General features: G+C 38.0%; 1 protein-coding gene across 19 annotated transcripts in view; it reads right to left on the reverse strand.

The window, feature by feature from the left end:
- Positions 1 to 26,476, reverse strand: part of lmo7a (LIM domain 7a) — a 72,418-nt gene that overhangs the window by 15,323 nt on the left and 30,619 nt on the right. For 13 of the 19 annotated variants that reach the window (XM_088644445.1, XM_088644435.1, XM_088644440.1 and 10 more), the window contains 15 exons: positions 18,251 to 18,281; positions 17,253 to 17,366; positions 16,333 to 16,528; positions 14,597 to 14,846; positions 13,775 to 14,071; positions 13,114 to 13,407; positions 12,602 to 12,784; positions 11,297 to 12,040; positions 8,288 to 8,317; positions 7,092 to 7,206; positions 6,174 to 6,316; positions 4,817 to 5,384; positions 4,039 to 4,335; positions 2,960 to 3,078; positions 1,576 to 1,733 (listed from right to left, as the gene is read on the reverse strand). In XM_088644445.1, coding sequence (XP_088500571.1) covers positions 1,576 to 1,733; positions 2,960 to 3,078; positions 4,039 to 4,335; positions 4,817 to 5,384; positions 6,174 to 6,316; positions 7,092 to 7,206; positions 8,288 to 8,317; positions 11,297 to 12,040; positions 12,602 to 12,784; positions 13,114 to 13,407; positions 13,775 to 14,071; positions 14,597 to 14,846; positions 16,333 to 16,528; positions 17,253 to 17,366; positions 18,251 to 18,281 — 3,539 coding nt within the window. Of the gene's footprint in view, positions 1 to 1,575; positions 1,734 to 2,959; positions 3,079 to 4,038; positions 4,336 to 4,816; positions 5,385 to 6,173; positions 6,317 to 7,091; positions 7,207 to 8,287; positions 8,318 to 11,296; positions 12,041 to 12,601; positions 12,785 to 13,109; positions 13,408 to 13,774; positions 14,072 to 14,596; positions 14,847 to 16,332; positions 16,529 to 17,252; positions 17,367 to 18,250; positions 18,282 to 26,476 lie in introns of all 19 variants that reach the window. The other 6 variants (XM_088644437.1, XM_088644451.1, XM_088644448.1 and 3 more) reach the window with 6 other exon arrangements.

Below are 26,476 nucleotides of genomic sequence, written 5' to 3' on the forward strand. Positions count from 1 at the left end.
TTACCAACCCATTTCTATATGCAACCTGGTGAAAATAATTCACTTAGGCTGAAACAAAAGGTGTGTTTTAAAATTTCATGAAGGGATGGGTATAATATGTTTTAAGTGTTCCACGACTGATGTATCCATAACCTTGCTGGTAAAGAACCATTTCTTTAACCATAAGTACTCACTAAGTTAGGTTAACACCTAGTAAGTTAAGCACCTGCAAGCATCAACCCCCACTGAAGGTGAACAGGCAGGAAGCTAAACTGCACACACAAAAAAACTGCCACGAGAACATGGAAGCATAGTATGCCTTTGTATAATATTATATTGCAAACATTTTTTTTAATGATCACCAGTGATCAACTTGGATACATCAAGTGGTCTGCAGACCAGAAAGCTTAAAATAAAACAAAATTGCCACTCAATACTGATGACAAAAGAGCATTACTTCCTCCTAGTCCACCTGAAATACAAGAACATTGCACATTAAATGTATGGTTTCCCTAAGCTGCAGAGGTCTGAGTTACCTTTCTAATGACAGCGTTTAAAGTTTTTTATCTTTTTTTCAGGCTATTGACCAGCTGTGGATCTGAGGCTAGGCTGAAATGTATTTTCCAAGGGCTCACATGAGGATGTTACAATGACACAGTCTTTCCTCTCTCCTTTTTATTTGTTTCTGAGGGCAAGCATCACTGACCATTAAAATAAAATAGTCAAACAGTAGCTAGAAGACTACCATTCCAAGTGAATAAAAAAAGGACCGGGCCACTTTTGAAGATATGTAGACCTCCCAAGCTCCCATCCATTATACTTAACACTATACCTTTTCAACAGCCACCACTGGGTGTTACACTAGAGATTTAGACAGCATTGACAAGGTGCTCTTTTCACACGAATACTTTGTAAATTGGTTTCAAGACAGAAGAACAAAGGCCACAACTGAATTAAAATCACAACTCTGCTTATTCTGATAAACTAGCTATAAAGAACAAAACCGGCTAATTGGGCCAAATGATCTACTATCATTTGTGAGCATGATATTCTTATGACAGAAAGAAAAGCAAAAACCTCTTGCAGCTCTCATAAGGTGCTAACAATACACCCTACAGTAGTCTTGTACCACTTTGACAGAGTGCTATAATATCTACAGTAAACTGAAAAAGCACTCCTAATGGGTCTGTATTATTTTCTAACATCAAGTTCACAAGCCACCTGTCTTTAAGAAAGATTGGATTCATCACAGGCTACCAAATCCTCTTCCTCATGAGATCAATTAATTTATTTAGATTTTTCAGATTTGCACTGAATTGTCTTTGAGTCATCCTCCTTTTCTCAAAGGGAAAACATTTTGGATGCAGTGATTTCAAGATACTGCCTTACTGAAGTACATCATGAGAAATGAAATCCATCACACTGCACAATAACTTCGGCATCCCTTAGCCCCATTTCATCACAGAGCTGCTAGAAATCTGCCCGTTTGCAACTGGATTTCTTGTTGATTGCTTTTTTTGTGTGTGCAGTTTTTCAAACATTTACATGAAACATGACGGAGCATCACAAGTACCAAGTACTTATAACCAAACTTACTATTCTTGCCATATCTGCGTATGTCCATCACAAGGTTTCCATTCTGATGAGCTTTATCCATACTTTCCTTCCACTGCGTGTAGTCCATCTCGGAGACCTTCAGGCCATTAACTGTGAGGATCTCATCATTCACCTGCAGCTGGCATAGTTCAGCTGGGCTACCTACGGGTAGGAGATCGTAACCATAGTTCAAGGCCAGCTTCAACCTGATGAGCAGTATAGTGTATATAATGCTTCATCATAACAAAGTGGCACAACATTTGCATTTTTCTCGTGTCTTGCACTGTGACTAATGGAATGAAAAAAACATGGCTCATCACCAAGCAGGGAATCCACAAATTCACCGTCTTTGAATTTAAAAAATGAAATCCCACTGTACACATGTACAAGGCCAATTGCTTTTTCAGCTGCTGATTTCAAATTCTGTGTGCTAAAAAGGTCATTCACAGATTAAAAGAGTAATTGGTCCCTCCAGTATACTAATTCAGAAACCTGGACATATCCCAGAATAATGAAATCAACACCGGAGACAGTGAAAACATTTACCATGCATGTTTTAATAACAAACATATTTATATATAAAGAAAACCCACATTTTAGGTATACTTACTAATTGATTACCATATTGAAGTACAAGTTGACAAGCCAATCCCTAGTTTTTCTGGGGAGTTTTATGTTCAGATCTGAATGATGTGGCAGCTGGAGTGTAAGGAGAACCTTTGTCCCACACCTTGATAAATCATTCATGGCTGTCTCCTGAAACTAGCACAACCAGTGCCTTGAACTCACAGTGCGATATATAATCCTGAAACTACAGAACCCTTCACCAGAGTCCTCTAAAATAGGGACATTAAATAGGAGTATATTCCTGAAGCAAATGATTGCAATTGCTTTTGAAAAAAGTAAAGGTTATCTTTAATCTTAAAAGATTAACTGAAAGCGGACGCAGGATTCTGTACTTAATAAGGAAATAGCATTCTTTGGCTATATTTGCAAAACAGCAGAAAAAATTATGCAAAAGCATAGAGTATGGAGGAAGTATTCTCCACTACTCTTCATTCAACACCCCAACCTTGGAATGAGGAGTTAAATAACATGCACATAGAAGAGTAGTTTTGATTTCCTCCCTACATGCCACTGAATGTACCTGGACAAACACCCACAATATATATAGGATCTTCTAACAAAACAGACAAAACAGTTAAAACTTCAGTGTACTTCACAAAGAGTGAACATTCATCTAATTTCTTACATAAATGTCATCATAACATGTTTTGTGTTTGACTTTTTTTTATTTTGCCTTTTTTTCTACAAAGAAAAACAAACTTGATGGCAGAAAAACGATGCAGAATACAGTCTACATCCCGTTGATACAAAACGTGACCTACCGTGTTCTATGGACTTCACAATGGCAGCAGTGGAGTCCCAGGTAGTTGTGAACCCAAAGTCTCGATTGCTGTTTGGTTTCTGGTTCAGGATGATTCTCATGTCGCTATACTGCTCCTGAAAAACAGAACATGACACCTAGGATCTCATGTCTCGCCTTTCCTGGGGGTAAGACGATCCCTCATTTAAGTGGTTCTGGACCAGCATGCATCTTAAAAAAATAATCATTCTTTACAATGTCCAGGTGCTCTTAGTAGGTCTTCAAGTCTGCAAAATTGTCTGTTAAACAATTATGACTACAAATTTCAGCAGTGTTATTATGCAAGTATTGCATTCCTCATAACTTGCTTTAAAAAACATGTATTCAATGCAAACAATACACATCTCTTTTCTACATTAATTAAATTGTATCAATTTAGAATTCTTAAGAATAATTTCTAAAAGATTAAAATAATTTCTTTGGTAAAAACACAACTAATGTCTGCGAGGTATTTGAACAAAACAACCACACTATAACTTCAGTTTGGACTTAAATGTGTTGAGACTAGGAGACAGGAAGCTGTGTTTTATCTGACAAATTTGCAATGCCTGGTGTTAGTTTTATAACACTATTAAGTAGATGCGTAAGATGCAGCCAAAAGTCTATACAAATATGACAGAAAATACAGCCTATCCTGACTCATCTGCAACCTTGCAATATTTAGCTGCTTCCTCAAACAAAATGTGCTCTGGAAATTTAATCGGAAGTTTCCTTTAAAAATCAAAATCATGCCTCTCATGAATGATTTTTGCTACAATAATGGCTGTTTTTGGAGCAAACAATCACACAAACTTTCTCATTTTCTAATTACCTAACACTTTGTATGCAGATTCACAATTTGTACAATAACAAAGACAGTACAGAACATTATAAACAATTAAAGAGGATAAAACAAACTGCAGGTATGTTAGAACAAGCAGCCATAGCAAAATGTCTTTCTGAAGAAGGATGTAAAATGTTGTACTGGACATTTGATTTTGTGGTCAAAAAACAGACAGACTAAAACACAAGAAGCCGTCTTTCTCACTCACACCCACCTGTGGAGCCACCCTGGCCTCTGGTGGCTTTGCTGCCGTTCTCTTTGTGGCTGGTGGCACCGCTTCAGAGCTGAAGGGAGCGTCAGTCCTCAAGTCACCAAGAGTGCTGCTTGTGTTCTGTGCTGGAGGAGAAGGGTCCATCTCCTCTTCCTGTTCCTCCTCTTCATTGCTGCTCAGGACAGAGCTGGACTGGGATTGAGCATCATCCTCCGTCATGAACTGGCTGTATCGGCTAGGGGTGCTGGTCTTTTGGGAGCGCTCTCTCTCTCCGTTGTAGCGATTGTGTGCATCATCCATCTGAAACAAAAAAAAAATTAGGAATGTAATTTGGAGACAAGAAAATTAAAAATATGAAATTAAAAATAAGTTTCTTCTTCCTGAAAGGATACTCAACAAGTACACAGCCTTACCAAAACAGTCACCAAATTACTAATTTATGACAAAAGGTTCAACATTTCAAAGATTTTTGGCCACAATTAAACATAGATTAATAAGATTTCTTTCCTTTCCTGATAACACAGAAAAGTCATGTTTTATATATAAACATAAAAAACAGAAGCATTTTGAAATTTCAGGATCTGGATATGAAGTGGTATAACATTAGGCTATTCTATTATTTATAAACACTGTAAACAGATCATGCAGTAGCAGGTAACATTAAACGCATACACAAAGCACAGAAAAAAAGTAATTGTTCGCTTTGTTTTTAAACACAAGAGCTGTTAAAGCAGAAGACAAACTGTTAAAATTGTCAAAATTTAAGAAAGAGGTTACTCACTGTAAAAGCTCTGGAAAGGGATGCAATTTTGTTTGACTGAGTTCCAAAAGGTCGTGGTGCGACTACAGAGGACAGCCGTAAACTATCAGATCTCTGGTAGCTTCTAGGGAGAGAAGCTGAAACCCGAGCCACCCCTGGCTTTGTGTCCATAGAATTGTGTGTATACAAAGGAACAGAGCTCTTTTCTTCCGATGATTTCTCAAACAGGAGCCTGGATTCTGTTGCTCTGCTGGCTGTGCTAGTGGTGGTTGCCTCTGTCTTACTTGTGGGGCTTGTGGCTGTTCTGAAGGAGGAAGAGGCAGCTGTGGACACAGGTGTGCAAGTGGGCATTGGTGCTACTCTGGGAGTGGACGATTCTGTGTGCTCCTTCTGTGCTCTCCGAGAAGGGGTGGAAGGGGGAGCCACTCTGGTCTGGGCTGTGTAAGGATTGTCCACTTCCACAGTATAGCTTCTCTCGGACAGGGCTCTGGAAGTGGGCTTTTGCTCAGTGAACACGTCTTCATTGGATGAGTGAAGGGACATGCTCTCAGCTGTTGTTGTGCTGAGGGTTCTCAGCCCTCTGTTCTCCCTGTGGAAAAAGCGACATGCTTTTAAATGCATGTGGGGGAGAGGAGGAGCCAGGAGTAGTCTCTGGAAGCATTCAGCTATTAGGTTACACTTTCACACAAACAGGAGGAAAACATTTAAACTAAATACCTAAAGTTACAGTGCTATTAAGACAAAAATAAATGAAGCCAATACTCACCACTGAATGACTTATTGAACTATTTCTATATATTGGCATGAAAAGCTAAGAACTAGATAACCTTAATGGTCCTAAACAATAAAATAAAAATTAGCCTGAAAAGGATATTCTAAATGAAAAGCAAGCAAATGCGTGAAAAACAGTCTGAATGTTTTTAAAGAATTTTAAAACAAGATTGTAACAAGACCTCACACTAAAAAAAAACCCAAGAAAAATTGCTATCTGTAAAGGTATAAGTTAGCTGAAAAATTATCACTATACTGCTCATCAGCTGTGCAAACATTTACATTCTCTAACTGGTACATGAAAAGGGGATGCAATATTGCCAGGATTCTGTATAATTATGTATAATTGGTCTTCTGTCGAGACATAAGACCATCACTCATATTTTTTATATACAGTACATAAGAGATGAAAGAAAAAGACAGACCCCTTTTTAAATAATAAAAATGCCATTTAAAAAATGGTTTTCCCTGCTTTAAGTCTACAATATACTGAAGCCAAGCAAAATCGTCAGGTCAATGTTATTTTTACAATACTAAAAAAAATCCAGAAATACTAGTAACTGTCTAGAGAAACAACCTAAAGATCTGTCTGTCCTCTATGGTTTACCTTTCCTCTTGCATTTCTCGAAAGGTCTTGGTTTTCCTCTCTGTATCAGTGCTGGTCAGCAGTTCAATTTCTTCTCTTTCTGCCATCTTCTTCACAAGGTCATTATTAAAGCTCTTGCGACGGCTTTTCCACTTAGCAAGATCCTAAAGATAAATGTCATAAAACCTCCAATACCCATTGTATCAAATCATAGAATATTTCTATGCTATTGGAAGGAGGAACGGAAAAGGCACTGGCCAGTACTATTGCAGTAAAAAAAGGACTAGATTTGCTGGTGTCCTAATTCCGTTCAAAGTAACACACTGTTCCACCCATTTCCTGTCCCATGTGTATCAGGCTGCTGAGCTTGACCTAAATGCTTGGTTAAGATGGATTCATAATTTCAAAAATGAAAGAATAATGCTAAAACCATATGTAGCACATTAGGAATATCAGCATGATTAAACTTTTTGTTTTAAACTTTATTAGTTTTAAAAAGTATTAGTAGCAGCATATTTCTTTACCCAATGTAGAGTATTATTCTAAAAAGAAATGTTGATCGTGCCTCCTTAAGGCACACAGGCAGGTAGATGGTAAAAACAGATTTCTCATTTATATTTGGCACTGCCTTCACACCCAGTGTGTGGCTGAGACAGGAGATGTCTTTCACTGAATGGTAGCACAATCATCACACCAGCGTAAGACTGATCAGTGACATGCACTTGTTTTAGGATTCTATATTGAAAATAAGAATAGCCAAACCATTTTCAGAAAGGAATTATAACAGCAAATAAACATTGCAATCTTTTATTTAGATAAGACTACACATAGCTATTGACTAGCTTGCAAGATGGACAATATGCATTGTAATTCGTGGCCCTCATTGCTGCCTTGTACATCAGGTGAGCCAAAGCAGACCTGCCAGCAAATCATACTCACATCCTGCCACTTATTGTCGCTTTCTTTTATCTGAGTTCTTAACTTCTGTAACCCCTCAAAGCGAATCTGGCGGGTTATTTCTGTGTCCTGGGTTACATCGTTCATGGACTTGCTCCTGCAAGGGATATACATGTGTGAAAATCTCAGTCAGAGAGAAGCAGGCACTTTCCCATCACTTGGGTTATACACATGGTTTATTATTTATTTTACCCATGTATGCCGGAAAAGTGAAAATTTGATAAGCAAAGAAAAAATTTGGAGGTAGAAAGGGTCAAATAAATGTCTGTAATTTCTGTAAAAAAAAGTCTGAGGGAAGAGAATTATGAATATAAATTCAGAATACTGTTACTCCATGATCCCTACAGTCACAAGCAATGTTTTGGACTGTCACTAGAAGGCCACCTAGTGTTGAAATTGAATACTCAAACTGCAATTTCAACTTGCAAGGAGCTCAAAGTAAATTGTGAAGCATGCTGCTTAGGTGCCGTTCTTCCTCAATAATCTTGCATCTCAAACTTTCAGCACTCTGCTACACAGGAAATTAATGCAATGATCTTTAAAAATAAAGAACATTTTTAGAATCAGTTTTACTGTGATAAAGAGTATATTTAACTTGCTGCTCTAGAAGAAGAAAGCTCATTTAAAAAAAACGCTGACTTTCGACAACTTCTAGACAAGCCGATGTATTAATAGGCATAGTTAGATGGCAGAAAACACTGGATATCAATAAGCTACAGCAGAATTCACAATCTTTGCAAAATGCTCAGCCAACCCATCAGCCACACAAAAAAATGACAAATAAATGTCTGCAGGCAAACTTGCTTTAAGCCAGTGTCAGGGTTAATGTGATCCTCCCTGAACATACAGTACCTGTGATCACCAGGTAGCTCTCCTAAAGAGTGGAGCTAAACTGCTTCTTGAAATTAAGTTTCATCCTACTGCATATTTCCCTCTTCCATTTCAGTAATGTTAGTGATTAGATTTGTTATATATTTCATGTATCTGCTTTCTTTCCTATTGTGGGAAATGTGAACCCCTAGTCTGGGAAGCAAAGCTACAGAACCAAGGAGCTCGCTGCTGTGTAACAAAAAGCAACTGGCAACACTGCAGGACACCCTGACACGCAGGAAGCCATTAAGGGGCATCATGCTGCAAAGAGGGAAACAGGCTGAATCCTTTTCTGTGCACAAACTCACCCATCTCCACCCGAGTGTTTCTCCAGCAGTCTAAGGAACCAAAGAGAACCACAAACAACCATGTGACTCTCCCAAGTAGAGATACCTATAATTTATGCTATCCACATGTTAATTAAGGAAGATTTAATAAGGAATTAAATGACCTCGTCTTCCCTGCATTCCTGTTAATGGCGCAGCATGACAGTTTCATTTTAAAGGTTAATCATTCAAGTTTTCAATAGTTTTAAATACTAGATAAAACCACCAAGCCAAACAAGCAACATTTACACATGGCAAGACTTGTATATATTTTTTAACAACAGGATTATTAAATAAAAGCGAATAAATACAGTATTTACTTTTCTGGAAGCATCATTTCCTCAAATTGAACTCATGTCATTAAGAAAAGAAATGACAGAGCATAGGCTCCAACTCTAGAGACAGATATCACCAGTCAAGTCAGGCTTACATGTCACCTGCTTCTAAAGACTAAAGAAGGAGGCTATTAATCAACTTGAATTGATCATGTGATCTGTTCAATTAACAATTAACAAAACTTTGGTCCCTGAAAACTAAAAAAAGGGTATGATATCTAAATATGTTTTAACAAATGGCCTGTTTAATTGGACACAGTGAAACTGTGTGAAAAAGTGAAAGTCTTTACAAACTGGTCATTTATCTTTGGAATCTGGGGATCTCTAGGACTAGGGGTAGAGACCCCTGTAATAGTTGCTTTAATGCACATAATTTAATTTAATATGAAGCCACATTTCAGATAACTCTCCACACTATAGACAACTCCAAGCTCTTTTAAATTTTTTCCCTTCCACGAATTTATCATGCTAAACAAATTTGGGGAAAAATAAAATCTTTGCTAATGAAAATTGATCCTTAATGAAGTTTAACTATTGAGTTTATGAGCTCACAGTGGCAGATGTTGATGTGCTGAGGAAAGAATTGGTTTTCTTATGACCTTGTAGTAATTTGAAATACCGGTTTCTATAAAGAAAAGGGTCAAGAACAGAGATCTTGTAATGAAACACACAGGCAAGGATGCGTTTAAAAAATACAAATGAACCCTAACCTGTCCAGTTTCAGCAAATGATTAAACAAAATGTCAGTCCTCACAAAACAACTTTGCCTTCATACAATTTTAAGTCTTCCAAATGCAGCACGAACTCTGGCAAGCTGGCAGCCTTGGAGCCTGCATTTACTCCATTGTCTGAGCTTGTCCCAGGGAAATGAGAGAAAACTCTGCAGGTGACTCCTCATGAGCTTGTGCAGCATATTCACACGAAGAAGAACTTTCCACTGCCAGATGCTAGGGATTGGAGGTCAAGGTGTGGAGGTGATGCATCCCACTCAGGAATTGACTACGGGTGACACCTGCTGGTCAAAGTATCAACTACAGGGGCAGCATAAAAGGTAAAGTGACCCACAGTAATCAATCCTTTTATTCAATATCAATTCTTTTATTTGATATAGTATCCTGTATAGCATACTTTATTCTGTTATTTTACTTGGTAAGTGTAAGTGAAAGTTAGTTCTCAATTTAAGGACTGGAGACCGCAGGGAAATGACCAATTGAATATGGCATCCACAGCAGCAACTGGAGAGAAGCACCTGCACCTTGTGTACAGATAAGATCCTTTTTCCTGGCCACATACAATTTCTTGTATTAGGAATTTGCCTTTTCGCATAGCCCAACTTGTTCTCCATGAAAATGCATATCTTATTATAATTGGAATCAGTTCGGTTTGAAACAGACTTCCTCCTCTTACCCACTGGCTCATACTTTCCAAAGTCAATCAGATTAAGACCTGAACCTTAGTTTGGGAACACCTTTGAGAGATAGCATTTACATGTTAACAGACATGCCAGAAAACCTTCAGGCAGATTTATTGAGGAGTACAATACTCTACTGAAAGACAAGCAAAATATGACTTCAAAATACAGAGAATACAAAGAATTTTGATGACCAAATATTTTCTCTGATAAGGAATGACAAAAAAGTTAATGAAAATATCATTTTTAAAAAGGCTGCAGTTCCTTTACTACGATAGAATGCAAACTTTGGGATTAAAACAGACAAGTGCGATGAATGTCATTCGTACTTACAACTGGAATAATTCCAAATAGTCACATGCAATCAAATGTTATTTTATAGTCTCTCATCCATAAAATGTTAGACATTAATTTTGTTTTCTAAAGTGTCTTAAGCATATTTGAGATCTAACCGAGGAAAGATAATTAGAACACTCAAAATGCAGCCAGAGGGACTGCAGTTATTAAAACATGGCACCAGTCTAACCCACACATTTCTTAAGAATATTTTTAGGTTTCTTCTAATAAATTAAGGACACAAAAATAATAAGGACACCTAAGAAAATAAATGCTAATGTTTATTTTGTTCATAAATAAATTACTTATCAATAATTATGTAAGCTAGTTGATGTTTACATCATATATGGCACCAAAGGTCTGAAATAGAACAACTGCAATTATATATTCTGGAAATAAACTGTTCTACTTTCTCCTCTTTTTCTTAACATAATACCACTCACATTATCTTGTTAAACATAGGTTTAATTTTTAAACTACATTTAATGTACAACCACTTTGCTTTGAGAATGCTTTTGGCAACTCTTTACAGATATGAAAGGTGGAAATATCTTTGGAGTCCAAAAAAAACAAAAAAAACAAACACCACTATTTTTTTTCCTGCCAGATCAGGAAAAAAACCTTTTCCAATACATCCTCCGAGTCTTGGTGGTGCAGACGGCTAAGAAATGAGTTCCTCTCACACTTTACGACTCTAGGACCAGCTGTAGGGTTTTGCTTTTGTATTAAACAAAGGGACCATCACAAAATGCCTACAAACACAGGAGCAATCGTTCACAGCACCTAAACTGCCAAAGTCAAAACCAACATGCTTTGTTAGATTGTGCATCCACACCATATTCCATTAATCAGCAGCAGAAGAAGAAATGTTGAAGCTGGAAAACATTCCGTAGAGCTCAAAGGCCTAACCTCTTCACCATCAGCTTCTTCTTGTGTCTCTGTCTGCTGGCTTCCTGAATTGCCTTCCATTTCTGCAGGTCCTCTTCACTGCAGGTAGTGGGAACTGGGATAGTCACAGGCACAGAAGTGTGAGGCTGAACTCCCCCCAGCTTTCGCACCAACATGTCATCTACTTTTGGGTGTGAAGCACAGAGTTTACCCTCCACCTCTTCGCCCTCTTCCCCCTCCTCTTCGGGAATGGGTGTCCTGGGCTGGCATAGAAGTCGGGACCGGAGGCTCGGTGGCAGAGCCCAGGGCTCCGGTACAGGAATAGCATGGTAGACATCAGGAGCTCCAGAAAGGGAGAGTCCCATTTTCAGAGAGCCGAGCCTCACTTTACGGAAAACCAGATCATCTTTCTTTACATCTGGGGTCGCCGACTCTTCTCGCCGCGTCTGAGTGACAATACTGCTTTCACGCTCTGAGTCTGGGATACGGTCTTCCCGGGCTTCTGGACTCTTGCACTGGAGGTTCACAAGGCTCTGGAAAGACCCAGTCCGACGGGCAAACATGTCATCGTTTTCCAGATCAGGAAGAAACTTTTCCGATATGTCGCCCGAGTCTTGTTGCTGCAAAGGGCTAAGAAATGAGTTCCTCTCACACTTTACGACTCTAGGACCAGTCGTGGGGTCAAGTCTGGGCACGCTGGCACAAGGCTTCATGAATTGTGAATGTTCAGTTGCACCTTTTAGAGTTTGTGGCTGCATGGAAAGACTGGAGTTCAGCAACAGGAGAGAGCAGAAAGAAAACTTATTTAGCACCAGAAAACCCCAGTAGAACAAAAGTGGGAGTACCAAAGTGTGAAAAGGGAAGAAGTAGCCTTTAGTTTATTCCTATACCAGGTTAAAACCAGCCTTATAAAAATTATTTACTTTGCTATACTTAAATAAGGTAAAAAATAAAATATATTAATGGACAGGGATGACCACAGATCTCCCTTCATTTAAGAGAAAAAAAGTATTATCATAACATGTAAGAGAAGAAAAACTGACTTAAAAGAGTCAGTATAAAATAACATTTGATTAAAATAGTGTGCACATTCCCTTTTTCTTCAAGGAATTTCAAAGAAATTCATACTAAATGACAGGATATGTTTCTGGGCCCATTGATTCTGTATTGAGCCTTTTAAAAAAGTCCAATGTACAAATACAATGAAATAAGATCCTGGATTTTAATTTCTAAATTTAAAGATTATTTCAGGTTATGCTTTTAAATATCCCCTTATATGTTTAAGGGGAAGTTAATATGAAGACTTCATCTTGCAGTGGTATGAACCTTTGCTGCACTCTGGAACAACAGCAATCAGACATGCTTTCAGCAGCCCTTGGCTTGTCCAGGTGACTGAGGTGTTTATGAGACACAGACTGGGGTGGCTGTTCATCCCTAGCAGATGAGGGAACAAAGACGGGATTGCCTTCACAGTCAGAATCCTCTGAAGATGAACCAGACTTCTTCTGGCTACAGCAAAGACACAGAAAGACCCAACAGGAAAGACATCAAAGTACAGAACAGACATCAGAGGGAAAAGGTAAAGATGTACTGACTAAAACAGAAATTAATTTAAAAAGGAATTAAAAATGTCCAAGACAATTGAACAATCCACTACTGAGAAACACCAAAGAGGAGAATTAAAGGAAACTGGGTTTTTAAATTATATTACAATTTGAGTAATATGTTTTTTTAATTAAACTTACTGTAGGCATGATCTTAAGTGCATGTTTTAAACCTGGTAGAAAGCAATGAAATCCACGTAACTGGATCTTAAATGCTGTGAAACCCAAACAAACCTGAAACCCTGGATCTTCCTATACCATGGTCTGCGCTGAGATCCGAGCTTGATCTTGTGCACATGCAGGTCTTCTTCTGGAGTCCAGTACTTTGGCAGAAATGTGTCATAAGCCACAATTGCCGAGGGTTGCAGCACCAAGCCAACCTTGCGTGCATAGAGGTCATCCTTCTGTGGGTCCGCTGTGCCTTCTTCCTCTTCCTCTTCCGAATTTTGGCAAAGGTCACTTATGAGGACCTGCTCTGGAGCTGAAGGGCTACTGTCCACCTTGACACCCCCACGCTGCTGCGTGCTACTGCTCAAAAAGAGCCAATCACATGAGCCCTATGGGCGACTGTGCAAATACTGTACACAAACCAGGGCGAGCACCATGCTTTCACGCAAAGAAAATCAGGTTCAACATAACACTGCCAGCAAGGTTAGTGCAAATTCAAAAACACAGACGCTCCAAAGGGCAGTTATTTTACAGCGCAGTGCAGAGTTTGCAGCATAAACAATGCATAACATTCCAGGTCAACAACAGCAGGTCAACAGTCCCCATTTAAAGACGAAAAAGGAGCAAATGAAGCAAGCTGGTTAAACTCCTCTATTCCTGTAAAGTTTGAGCGCAGCAATGCATATTCTGAGCTTCATGTTATTTTGCAGTTACAGATCTTACTGACCCCACTGCCAGCCCAGGTGCTGGTGACAAAGCACCCAGGGGAAGAGAACCACTCAGGTGGCAGCAGAAATCGGCGCTGTGCACAGGCACAGCATAGTTGGCCGGGATAGCAGGTGTGTGCGTCTGAAACCTGCGGCTGGCCAGGTCATCCAGCAGCACATTGGGCTGCCTCCTTTCGCCCTCTGAGTCAGAATCGCTCTCATAGTCGTAAGCCAATCGTAGGTGTGTTGCGGGAGGGTGGCCTTGCAGGGGATGCCCATTTGGAGGAATGGGATTACTCCTACCGGTCTCTTCTTCACTGAGGTCATCCAGAACAATGAGCAATTCAACACACTGAGAACAGTAGAGTGTAAACTAATTCCATTTAAAACACATGAGACCAGCTTGGCAGCAAAAAAGAAAGGAAAAGCGCATTTGAAGAAATAACCAACAAAGATTTTTCCAAATGCTATCACTTGGTGACGAGACCTCGTGTAACAGCTGATGCAGTTATTGCAGAAAAAAATATGAAAAGTTAATTTACAGGTAGTTCTGAAAAGGATAAGTTTAGCATAATCAAGGATGTTTATTTAAATTTAACCAAAGAACCAACTGTGAATCAGGTTGGATACCCAAGTGAATGATATACCACAGAATACAAACTAAAGAGATGCCATCATTTTTCAGGAAAAAATTTCAGAGTAGACCTTATAAAACCAATGTTAAGAAGACGTCCAACAACCTTTGTTCTACTCTTTTACACACCAGCATCCTTATTCACCTGATATTTTGTTTTTCCTTATAATAACAAGAAACATTCTGCTACCAAAGCAGGTCAAATTACCTGGAAAAGGAGCCATCCTCTTCAGTGTACATGGGACTTGCCCAGCTTCTCCTGTTGTCTTCATGACGTTCAGCTCGCTTCTTCCTCAGTGGGGCTGGGACATATCCAGCCTGCTTGTCTTTAGTGGGAAGAAACTGGTTAAACTGTGCGTTGCTCTTCGGTTCTACCACTGCAACCCGGCGGTACTGAAGACCGTCCTTGTTCTCCGACATCTTGAATGCCGATTCCAACTCCACGTCACTCCCACAACCTGGAAAGAGAAGACAGCTTGTTAGGAGAGGATCAGAGCTGAAATGCTGTACCCGACTAAGTGGACTGCTCAGTCGTGCGCTGTCCCCATCCAGAAGTTCACAGGCTGCTGTTGGCAATGGCTGGAATGTTTTCAGACTTGTTAATAAACAGTGACAAAACCAGCTCAGGAATAACATGTTCATTTGCAATCCCTTGCTGAATGCACTGGAATGTATCACCAGGCTGAACAAAGAAGCAGAAACAAAGGCACGTCTAATAATTGGAAAACAATTTCCAGACCTTCAAAACCTTGCCAATGTTTGATTGAATCTGTTCTTTGATCAGTAATGATATTTGCATGGAAGGCATTTTGTATTCCCAACAAGTGTCAGCTTTGGCATTTTGATAAACTGATAAAATGAAAAGGACTCACCTTCACAGATAAAGATCTGCAAAGGTGGCCACACAATGCCACTCTCAGTACTGGAGGGTAAATAAAGCCTAATGCAAATTTATAAATAAATTTTCAAAGCACTCAAGAACGATTTTCAATATCTCTTAAAATAGGCTTTTGGATGCTTTTACCCCACAGCAATTTTGAAAGTCAAAATTAAACTGCAGATCAAATAACAAGGATCAATTTTGTCATTTTACACATGCAAAAATGAATCATTGTTTTAGAGAAAGAAAAACTCATATGTTGTTGCATATTTTGATTAAAAGATTTCCTTGCCTACTTGTTGGGTTATGGGATAATCAAAGATCCTGGACCTTATTTACTTCAATCTCAAGTTAAAAATACCAGGTTTACATCAAATTAAAATTATCCTTCGGATTGAACCAGGCAATTGAAAAACTTGTATTTAGGCCAGTAGGATTTCAGAATCCTACTGTGGGCAAAATATTTCTGTGGAATGTGCAAACAGCTCCCACCTAAAAGGTTTTGTGGGTTTGTGTGAATCACATTCCACAGCTTCACTGGTCATCCTCTACTACCCTGGTCTAAATTCTTCAGTTGTGCTTCTTTCATGGCAGCAGTGATAAATGTCACCACCAGAGGGCTTTGTGTTCCAACTGTATGATTTTATACAGTGGGATTTCTGATGATTACTGAGCTAACCCAAGTTCAGTTCTGCAGTGGTGGCTCTTGTTATTAATGGGTGGTACTGTACATATTTATTGAAACTCACAATACAGCAGTGTACAGTAGTTCTGGTTCACACACTAGGGTAAAAAAAACCATATATCAACAGAGCAATGTCTGTTTTTTTTTTGCTTTTCATAGCTCATTTCTTCACACTCTATTTTTAAATAATGGAACAATTGAACATTAGATAATCAACTAGTTCCAGCTGAGGTCCTAATCACAAGACAACATAGCTTCTCTTCAACTTTCTTTTAATGGCATAATGGTTTCTCCAAGCCTGTCTGCTAGCAGTCTTCCCCCCCACCACCAAACAAGTTGCAGCACCATTCTATTTTGATAGAACTGGTACACGGCGTACCCTCGCAACTGCCTTTCAAAGTTGCGTCTGAAGAGTTACTCAGCGATCTCGAGCCGACCGAGTCCAAGCTGTCTAGGGAGTCGTCTCTCTGGTGAGAAGCTGGAAGTAAGAGCAGCTCCCCTTTCTCCGCGTACCAGCTTTCGCCGTATCCGCTGTCCCTGCCGATTCGCTTCAGACTGCCCGATTCTTCAAGCACCTGCAATCAAAACCAGCTCAGCTTCACACGTCCTTCAGATCGTCCTACAAATTTCAGGGTCATTTCAGATGCACATCAAATCAAATTTTTAAGGCTTGTGAAACAATTTAAGGCAAATATAAAAGAAAAAGTCCTTTCAAGTCCTTTCATTATTTAATTTAAATGGAACATTGCTGAAAAAAAAATCGTAATGCAGACGGCCGACACTGCACGTTGTGCGAGCCGGCTTACCAGCGCAGTGATGTCACCGCCGTTCCCTTTGAATAGGGCTGACGAAAGAATTCCCTTTAGCTCAACTGGCTGGGTCCCTGTTGAGTGACGCCGCAGGCCCGGGTTCTAGTCCCCAGCGGTGGGGGGCCGACCTGAGGCGGCAGCGGCGAGGGTGCATACCCACGTGAAGCCGAGAGCGCTACAATATATTTTATTTAAAACCACAATAATGGCGAAATTGCTAAATTACCTGAAATAAACCTGAAAGCACCTCTGCTTTTACTGCTTTTGGGAGTTTGAAAACAAGCAAGAGATTTTCCGTTTCAAGGTATTGAAAAGAAAATATTGTATAACTGGAGCTACTAAATACAAAAAAAAGACTATTACTATAAGATTTTACACAGCTGTCGAGCTTCATAGATTACTTGCATTATTACAGTTCACCTATTTCAAAAGTTAGACCTTAAATTAAGGAACAATTCTTTTTTTTTTACCAAAAAAATAACCTTATTACCTTTGATAGAGCTGTTCCTAATAATCCTTCAAAAGCTTTCAAGTTTAGGTGAGGTCCATTATAGAAAGGATCAGTCTGTGCTTTCCTACCCAGCCAATATATTGTGATTAAAACCTGGAAAAAAATTAAAAAGTCAAATTTCACATTTAAAAATATCTAGAGATTTCTAGTATTACAAGAGAGTTTCCCTAAAACCCTTTCAATAATGAAGACTGGAATGAGCTTCAGTTGTTTCCGCTTATTAATGTAATTATTTAAATAAAGAATTAGAAAGGAAGGTTATAGCTGTCCATGTGCAGACAAGACTTTAAATTACAGTAGATTCCCTAGAGCTATTTTTTGTCAGAACCAACTTAACAGCCTCTGCTATTAAAACATTTCAAAACGCATTTCAGGTGCAGTGCGTTTGTTGGATCAATACTTTGTGTTTTAACATCTGCTGTATAGTAGTAAATGCATGCCCATTACACTATTCTAAATATCTACCACAATTTTTGGCAAGAATTGAAAAGCTCTTTATAGATTTCCAAAAACCAGCAAAAAGCACATACAAACCCCAGTGCACACAAATTAAAAAAATGCAGCCTCCCCATATAATGTGTACGGTTGTATGCTGATAATCAGAAGAATAGCTAATAACTAATAACTATAAAAATGTCATTTGTGCAATTGTTTTCTGCATTAAGATCAATGTTTTTATTTTTGCATGTGATTTCCACACACTGTCATGGGTACTACATGCTGTAGCAGCTGAGATGAAAGGCTGAAATAAATTTCTCTGCCCCATTAGCGATGATCTTTTTCCAATACAGTCACTTTATGGAAGATCTAACTCAATTTGTGACAGATGAATAGCAGGTATAGGATTTTAAAACATGAATTTCTATTTTTTTTCTTAAACATTTCAAAAGGATATTAAACATTAAGAGTTCAATGCTCGTACAATGTAAACAACTTTAGTTAAACACTTAAAAAATGTTCACCACATTTAGACTTACATTTTTTAACCTCCTGTCTGTTTCTTCAGGCCTGAAATAGAGGGGAGAAAATGGTTATTCATTTGTAGTCTCCTAGCCGTTATAAAAGAAGTGCAAGAATGTCTCCTCTGTGCTTCACAGTCTCCCACTGAAGTAGCCAGAAAGTGAAAGCACAGGCAGTCACGCTGAGCTCTCCACCCTACTCTACAAAAGGTCATGCTATCTCTAGCCAGGAGGCCTTAAGGCTTGCACAGAATTCCTGTCACTGAGAACAGTGGGTAACCAGATCACCGGCTTCGCATAGTTCAAAGAAACCTGTTTAACCATGAATACATGTCAGCAGACTGTCTTATGTAAGACACAATCAATGGCACTCAAATGTTTTGATCCTAAACAAAGCAGATTGTTTTTGTGTGCTTTTGGCATTTAGACATCAGTGATTTTAATTAGATTTCTTTATGGGGTGTTAGAACTTTGGGCCCAAAATCCAACATTTAAAATACATACACTTTGTCTTTACTTATAATGTTTATATCATATCATATGTTTTGCATTCATGTTATTTGAACCAAAGAAATTACAGCTCACAAAAACTATTCACAAAAACTGCTTACCTGATCAGACAGCATGCCTATTTGGTTTGGTGTATCAAAGGTGAAATTTAAAAGTGGTTAATTTAAAATTCCTATCCCCAGACCAGATCTTGCCTCCACCAAGCTATCTGACAGAAACTGGAATTTCAACAATATTGCACATGTGGTTGGCAATCCCAGGGATACTACAGGTTCAACAACAGACAGTGCCTAACCCTGATTGCATTGCCTTAATCAACAAATTAAATCTTCCTCTGGCTAGCTGGTCACCTCCTCACTCTAATAATGCCTGTACATCATCAATCATCATATCTATAAAGCTCTTCTTATTGCTCTGAATAGTCTCCAATAATAACACTAAGCCATGCTGGGGGGAGATTATTACTGTAGCTAAGGAAGTATGAGACACTAGGCTGGTCTCTATGCAACGCATTCCTGCAGTGTAGGGTAATACAATAATGTGACATTACTCGACCTTGTGACACTTTTCATGTCTAGGTCCATGGCACGTCTGCAGCTGGAAACACCAGCACAGAAAGCACAACAATGCATTCTGACACAGGGGGATTATTAGTGTCAGTCACCTTTTACATTAACACATTCCTAAGCGAATATTTTCTATTGATTCATCGCCACAGAATGTCACATTGATTGTAAATGTGACATATTAGACTACAGCATTTCTTAAAGCAATGCATATGCTGTAAATGTGTTCATGTGCATAGAACAGCAGTTCCGTCAATCTGCACTAAGGTCTTCAATGTTACAAAACTTTATTTTAGTCCCTCCTATGTTTGCTTAGACTTAGGTAATTTATTACCTGTGAATGCTACAGTATTGAGAAAGCAGCTGGAACCCACCCCCTCTTATACACACAGCCCAATCTATAACTGCAATAAAGATGGAAACAGTGCTTATTAATTGTGGAATGAAGACTTCATTAATATACTTAATTGAATGCTATATGATTTTGGGAATAATCTTACACAAGGCATGCCATTGTTCCATTTGTTCCAGGTCTCAGGAGTTCATTCTGAACTTGGATGCCTAAATCACTCATACACATGAGGATTGCTAGGACAGCTCATGAGGTAAAAATAGCTCTTTTCTGACTTTTTTAGCGTTATCAGTTATTAAAGTTTTCAGAAAAAATAAATAACGGAGTCTGTTATATGATGTAATAATTAATTATCCTAAATTTTATAGTGCAAATAGTCTTCCAATACAACTATGACTAACAACGATAAATCACATATACTTCAATTGTATATAATTGTATTCACCCAAAAAAGGCTCCACAGCTGAAAAGTTGTGTTTTCTTTCTTCTCTTTTCAGCATGGAACAAACCCATTACTTGTTCCTTTGCAGCCTATGCATGCTGACGCAGCTACCCACCTGAACTAGTTTAAAAGATAATTGAATGTTATTTAATGCATGCTTCCTTAATAGTTGATACTGCAACTCCAAAGGCATACTGTATCAATCAGTCAGAAAATGAGAATAGTAGCTACAGTCGATTTAGTCATTTAGTCAAGAGCTGGCTATCATCTTCCCAGTATTGACTAGAGCATGGTGTCTAAAAACTAAGAAAAAAACTTTGCCTTCTCCATACAACCACCCATTTTCTCAAACAAGACCACGTTCATATGAAACAGATTCTAATGCAAATTTTCCTTTATCAGTTGGACAATTTGCATCAGAACAAAAGCAAAACTTTGTTTATATATTGTATAAGTACTGTATCTATGATATATTATTCTGTGAGAGAAAAAAGTTTTTGTATAGTATCACCATTCTAGTGATGAGAAAATTCAGCAATGGTACAGTAAAGGCTTCAGCAGACATTTCTATAAAGATCTACTGTATGACCTTTGAATCAATACTGACTTTGACCGGTGACTCATAAATGTATGAGGCACCAATAATATTTCAGTGTATACTTAACAGGGATTTTAAAAGACGGAGATATCTAAAATGCAATTGTGCTCTATTTAGGTACCCACACCAAAAAACTACAAATTGAAACTTATTCAAAAATGTTTCCGTCTCACACTCAAGGAATTTAACAGGTTTTATTGCTCATCCGCTGTAATTCACATGAAACAGGTGAAGCCTATATCAAGAAAAAACAACTGCTGCCGCACAGCGAGAACAGTTTGCTGTTGCTATGACAAAATGCCAGTATTGTCAACGTATTACAACAATGAATGTTGGGGACGGCTGCCAGGACCTTTCATCTCAATAGGTGTGACCCCGATAGAAACACTGCCGGTCAGATGACAGCAGGCTCCCCCACCCCCATCATGTGAACAAGACATTCTGTACCAATTCACATTCTCTCCTGCCGAGATTGAGCACGATAAGGGCTTGAAATAAGCAACACTGGCACTAGCTCTAGCACTTGCAGAGAGAGAAGTGCACACGGCGCATGTCAAGGCAACCACACACCATGGCCAAATTAAGCTCCTCATGAGGGTCCCAAGACAAAGAACGGGGGAGCTCTTCGGGGAGCCCCAGTAAAAGACTAGAGAGCACAATGGGAGAGCGCAGAAGCTGCAAAATAAGGGCTGAGGGCTTTACTGTACCTCTGCCAGATTCCCAGAAATCCCAGATTAGAAGTGAAAAAACACTCAAGGAAAACCGATTTCCTTGTGTTTTAATGCTACATTTTAAAAATGAAATTAAACCTACAGTACATCATAAATCACTATGATGTATGATTATCTTCTGAATGTCTTCAAGGAGATTTTGTTTCTCCTTGAAAGAAAAAAAACATTTTTTTGTTTTAAAGATTTTTTACTCCTTTTTTAATTTAATAATTCGCATTTTTACCAAGATGCCCAGAACCATCTTGAAAGCAATTCAAAAAGATTATTTTCCTTGATGTGAGGGTGCATAACAATTCTGTGGTTTATAAAACACCAAAGAAGATTCAACATTAAGTATGTACCTTAAAATGTTTCGGCCAGTTCCTCGGCTGAAAGCCACTAAATTAGGGCATCTGGAATACTGCCACAATACAGTACTTGAAGATGTTCATTGATCACACTGCACTGGAGGGAGAACCTATAAAGTACTGCACATTTTGCTAGCATTTGAACATATTCTGCACTTGAAAACCAAATCTGTTACACAATGAAAATAATATTTAGATCTCAGTACCTTTAGGAGAGTACATTTGGAGATGATTTTGTTTAATGTAACTTGAAACAATTTGAGTAATCTGCAAAGATAATACAAGATAGGTAGGCAAGTGCATGATTACACTGAACCTAAAGTAGATGGGTTAATAACATTTATCACACTTGGACAGTTATAAACTCTCTCACTTTGTGAGACCACTAAAAGTTGACAACATATATTTTTCCCATTATTTGGTTGGAATTTACCTATTTAAAATAGGGACAGTAGTATACTCCATTACTAGACTAAGGCTACCATGCCAAAAAATGTTTTTGAAATTTCACTTACATCTCAGCTTCCTCATTTTTCAGATACTTTTCCTATAGGTTTTCACAATCTGAAGCACAGTTGTGAAGGAATTACACATTTATAAAGATAAATTTAAATTTATTTTGTGTCAATAGGTCAATTTCAAGGTAGCACTGGGATACAGAAAGAGTGCAGTGTTACAAGTTATTCATACCAAAAACAAATCAGGATTTTCATTAAAGATATGAAGATACGATTCCACTGGCTACTGTGGACAGTAACAGTCCACAGTAGCCAGTGGAATAACAGAAGTTCTGAGCCAATATAGCTCTATGCTTGGCAAATCATTAATATTAGTGATAGTCCAATTTTCTTTCAACAACAGTAACAAAAAGGTAATATTTATTGGTCTGGAAGTTTTTACCAGTAGAGGAGAGTCTGTGGAATTACACCTCCATTGCAAGAGCTTCCATACAGTAGCAGAGTAAATGGAAATGTATTTTATTAGTTTGTCATTCTATTGTACAGCTGATGAACGAAACTCTCCCATTTTCAACTTTCTTTAATGTCATATCTATATTCCCAGTCTGGTGTCTTGCAACCAAAGGATAAATGGCTCATAGCAAATAAGAATAAAGATAATAAAATTCAGTCAGAAAAAAAAATCACGAGGGAAAGGAGTATCGCTCAAGCACGGCGATTATAAATCTCAATCATCAATAATATAAGCAGTACATACACAATCTAAAATATATTGTATATAGCCAAGGCATCAACGCATTAAATAAACACTGAAAGACAAAACCAGACAGCGCAAGTGTATGTGTGTGTGTGTTTATCATGGAGGGGGAAAAAAAGAAACATCCTCATTAATTTCCAGCATCTCAACATTGACAATCTCTTTTAGCATAAAGCACAAAAGTAACAGGTGAGCTTTGTACTGCTGATGAGCAACACAGAACACTACTGAAATTCTAGCCATTATTGTATTACTAGCACTGCAAAACTGTCTAAAGAATCAAGAAAACACCATTTTGTTATCTTGCCTCACATTAAAGAGGGATTAACAAGTTTTTAATATCTTGGGTATGCTGAAAGGACTTGATGTTGTGTAAGTGAAAGCAACAACAGGTGCACAAACTATAGAGGTCTTGACAAGGCTTCCATCCTTATCAAACAGTACAGGTACTGTTCAAAGACAACAGGGAGGGGCAGATGAAATCTTCCATAGTTTCCGTAACAGTATGCACTGAACACCAGGGCTGTGACCATTTATGGTAAGGCTTGTTTCCATGACAGAATTTATTGGTTGTACGCAACTATCGTATTTCACAATTGCTTGGCACAACAGTGAAGAAGAATGAGACTGAAATTGATGGAACCGCAGCACAAAGTAACAAAATGTTCTCTGACTTTAAAAAGGACCCCTGAACTACTGAACTTGGGCTTTAGCTTAAAACCATTTTACAGTACACAGATTAAATAAAAGATTAATTATCCATTAAAAAGCATTCATTGCTAAATAATATGATATTAAAACAGTCAATGTTAGAAGCAGCCAGTTTCCAATGTGAATCAATACCACAGTTATTATTCAACACTTTTCGATCTCCACACTAGTATATCAATATAACGATGTGCAGGACTATCACAATTTCTTATGTACTGGAACAATATCACTAAATTTGATGTTAAAATGTTTGGAACAGTAACTTTTCAGTCATCAATTGTATTATTCAAAATACTATTTGAAGTTCAATATTCTCAGAAAGCTCTTCGAAAAAGCACATGAGCACTTAAGGCTGTGTTACAATATACCGTAAGCTACTTTTAACAAGAACTATTTTCTGTGTGGGAGTAATGAAGCCACATCTGTTTCTCAAGGCTCCTTGGCTTCTGCTAGGCCTGTGTCTACCTCTGCATAAACCATGTGACACAAATGCCATTGGCAACTAAGAACTCAAAGAGTGTCTCATTGTTACCTATTTATATCTTAGGTTACTTTACTAGTTTGACCCAAATGACTTATAACTCACATGGGTGTTATTTTCAAATGGGAAAGAACATAAGTTATAAACAAGTGGAGACCATATGAGCTCATCTTCTGTAGTTTGCTTAATACAAACTACAGTACCAATGAACTCATCCTGCTGTTTCTTGAAAGAAATCAGGTTTTTGGCTTCATCAACATAGCTGGGTAGCTTGTTCCAGACTCCCACAACCCATTGTGTAAGGACTGTGCTCTTTTTGATTTTTAATGCACTTCCACGTAGAGTAGTTTCAACCCATGTTTTCTGGTTCATATTTCAGTGTTCATTCAGTAAAGAATGTCACTGAGCTGAAAGAAGCTGACATTGTCAATGCCTGTGAGGATTGTGATTGCTTGTACTATAATCAGTCCTCTTGTAAGGACCGGCTTGCACTGTAAGGGCTCAACTCAAAACCCTTATGTAATAAGAGACTATTACTGTACTTCTTCCCATATCATCCCCTCTTCTCCCATTAACAAGCAGTTCTCGTTCAGAGTCCCAGTACAGAACAAATGAAAGCAACCACACTGGAACATTCTTGAACAAAGAGTTCAAAGGCCAGATGAGGGTTACTAACAGATAACAATAAACTTCGGGAGTGGCACAGTATCACACCATGTGTCATAACGCACAATCATTCAAAACACTAGTGGCACAGCAGGAACCCATCACAGTTTTCACACTTCAGAAAACAGCATTGCAAAAACTGCAGTAATTTACAGCTAAGGTAATGAGGCATGCAGGGTGTTGCCTATATATACTGTAATCTAGTCAGATACATCATCAGAATGTGTTTTTCTAAATTGGAGGCCTCAGAATAGACGTGGGTATTGTCAAGGATTTATCATGTTCTCACTGTGAATACTTCAATTTTTGAAGATTTTCATGCAGCGATCACATAATATTTTATGGATCTCTCATCACCTTTCATTATTCTGTAACACTGTTTTCCTAAACTTTCAGAATAGTTTCTATGTAACTAGTGAATGCACTATCTGCAGAGAAAAATATTTGGTTATGTTTCAAGGAGGATCAAACAACAAATGGACAAAATAAATGTCATTTTGAGTGTCTGCCTGAGAAAACTCAGCAGATTCTGTTTTATGAAATTTTCAAAATTGCTAGTTTGCAAAAGTCATAGATTTAAATAAGTTAGAAAAGTTTAATTAAAAAAATGTTTTCTTTTCACTTCATTTGGAAGCACAATATCTTCACAATAGATCTGGACTTTTTTAGATTTTAAAAATATGAAAGTTATTTTATGTCGGTTTAAAAGTTTGAGATGACACAAAGGTCATGTAATTAAAAACATTAAACAGGACACTTGACCAGTCTAGCCTATTTGATTGATAATAACTAAGTGTTCCTTGGATTTCATTTGGACATTTCATGAAAGATGCCAGACTATCAGCTTTACATTTGTTCGAGACTCCCACAACCCTTTGCGTACTGGGGTGTCTCCCATTCTCTGTCTCTGTAGTTTTCACTCATCACCTCTGCTGTGTGTTTCACTTTTGATTCTGAAGAAATTAACTGAGTTTACATTGCTGAAGTGTTTTAGAGGATTCTGATTACTTGAATAAGAAATACACGAAGGAATGTAAAAGGCTAAACTGACTTTTTACATTTTATGAATCTGAATCTCTCAGAAGACAATAGTGTGAGCCCAGAGATCATTGTTTCATCTGCCATAGACTGATTTGAGAGAAGCAATTATCTTTTTGTTGTGGAGATCAAAATTGTACACAATACTCTAAATGAGACCTTACAAGTTTAACATACTGTAACACCTTAGCTTAAATTCAGTATATACCCAAACATTGTTCACCTTTAATATTGCTTCCCCAAATTGTCCAGAAGATGGGGGAAAAAATGAACAGCAATCACCTAAATCTTTCCTTATATCCAAAATGTCATGTTTCTACTACTTGCATGTGAAATTCTGTACTTAGATGTTTCCAAATTATACATTTTGTCTAAGAGCTTCCATTTACATTATTTGGTTAGTCCGCCTAATTTAGTAACCTGTATTAATTTCCTTACTGTACCACAATCTAGATCAGTTATCTATAGAAAGAGTAGATGTTACAATACAAATTCCAATAATTACATCTCATGTTTTGTTCTTATGATCATTTCTATAGCTTTACAGGTAATCATAAGATTTATTGGTGTATAAGTACTTTTTGGAT

This window comes from Lepisosteus platostomus, chromosome 2, assembly GCF_059453375.1.
Source record: "Lepisosteus platostomus isolate fLepPlt1 chromosome 2, fLepPlt1.hap1, whole genome shotgun sequence".
In the NCBI taxonomy this organism is placed as follows: domain Eukaryota; kingdom Metazoa; phylum Chordata; class Actinopteri; order Semionotiformes; family Lepisosteidae; genus Lepisosteus; species Lepisosteus platostomus.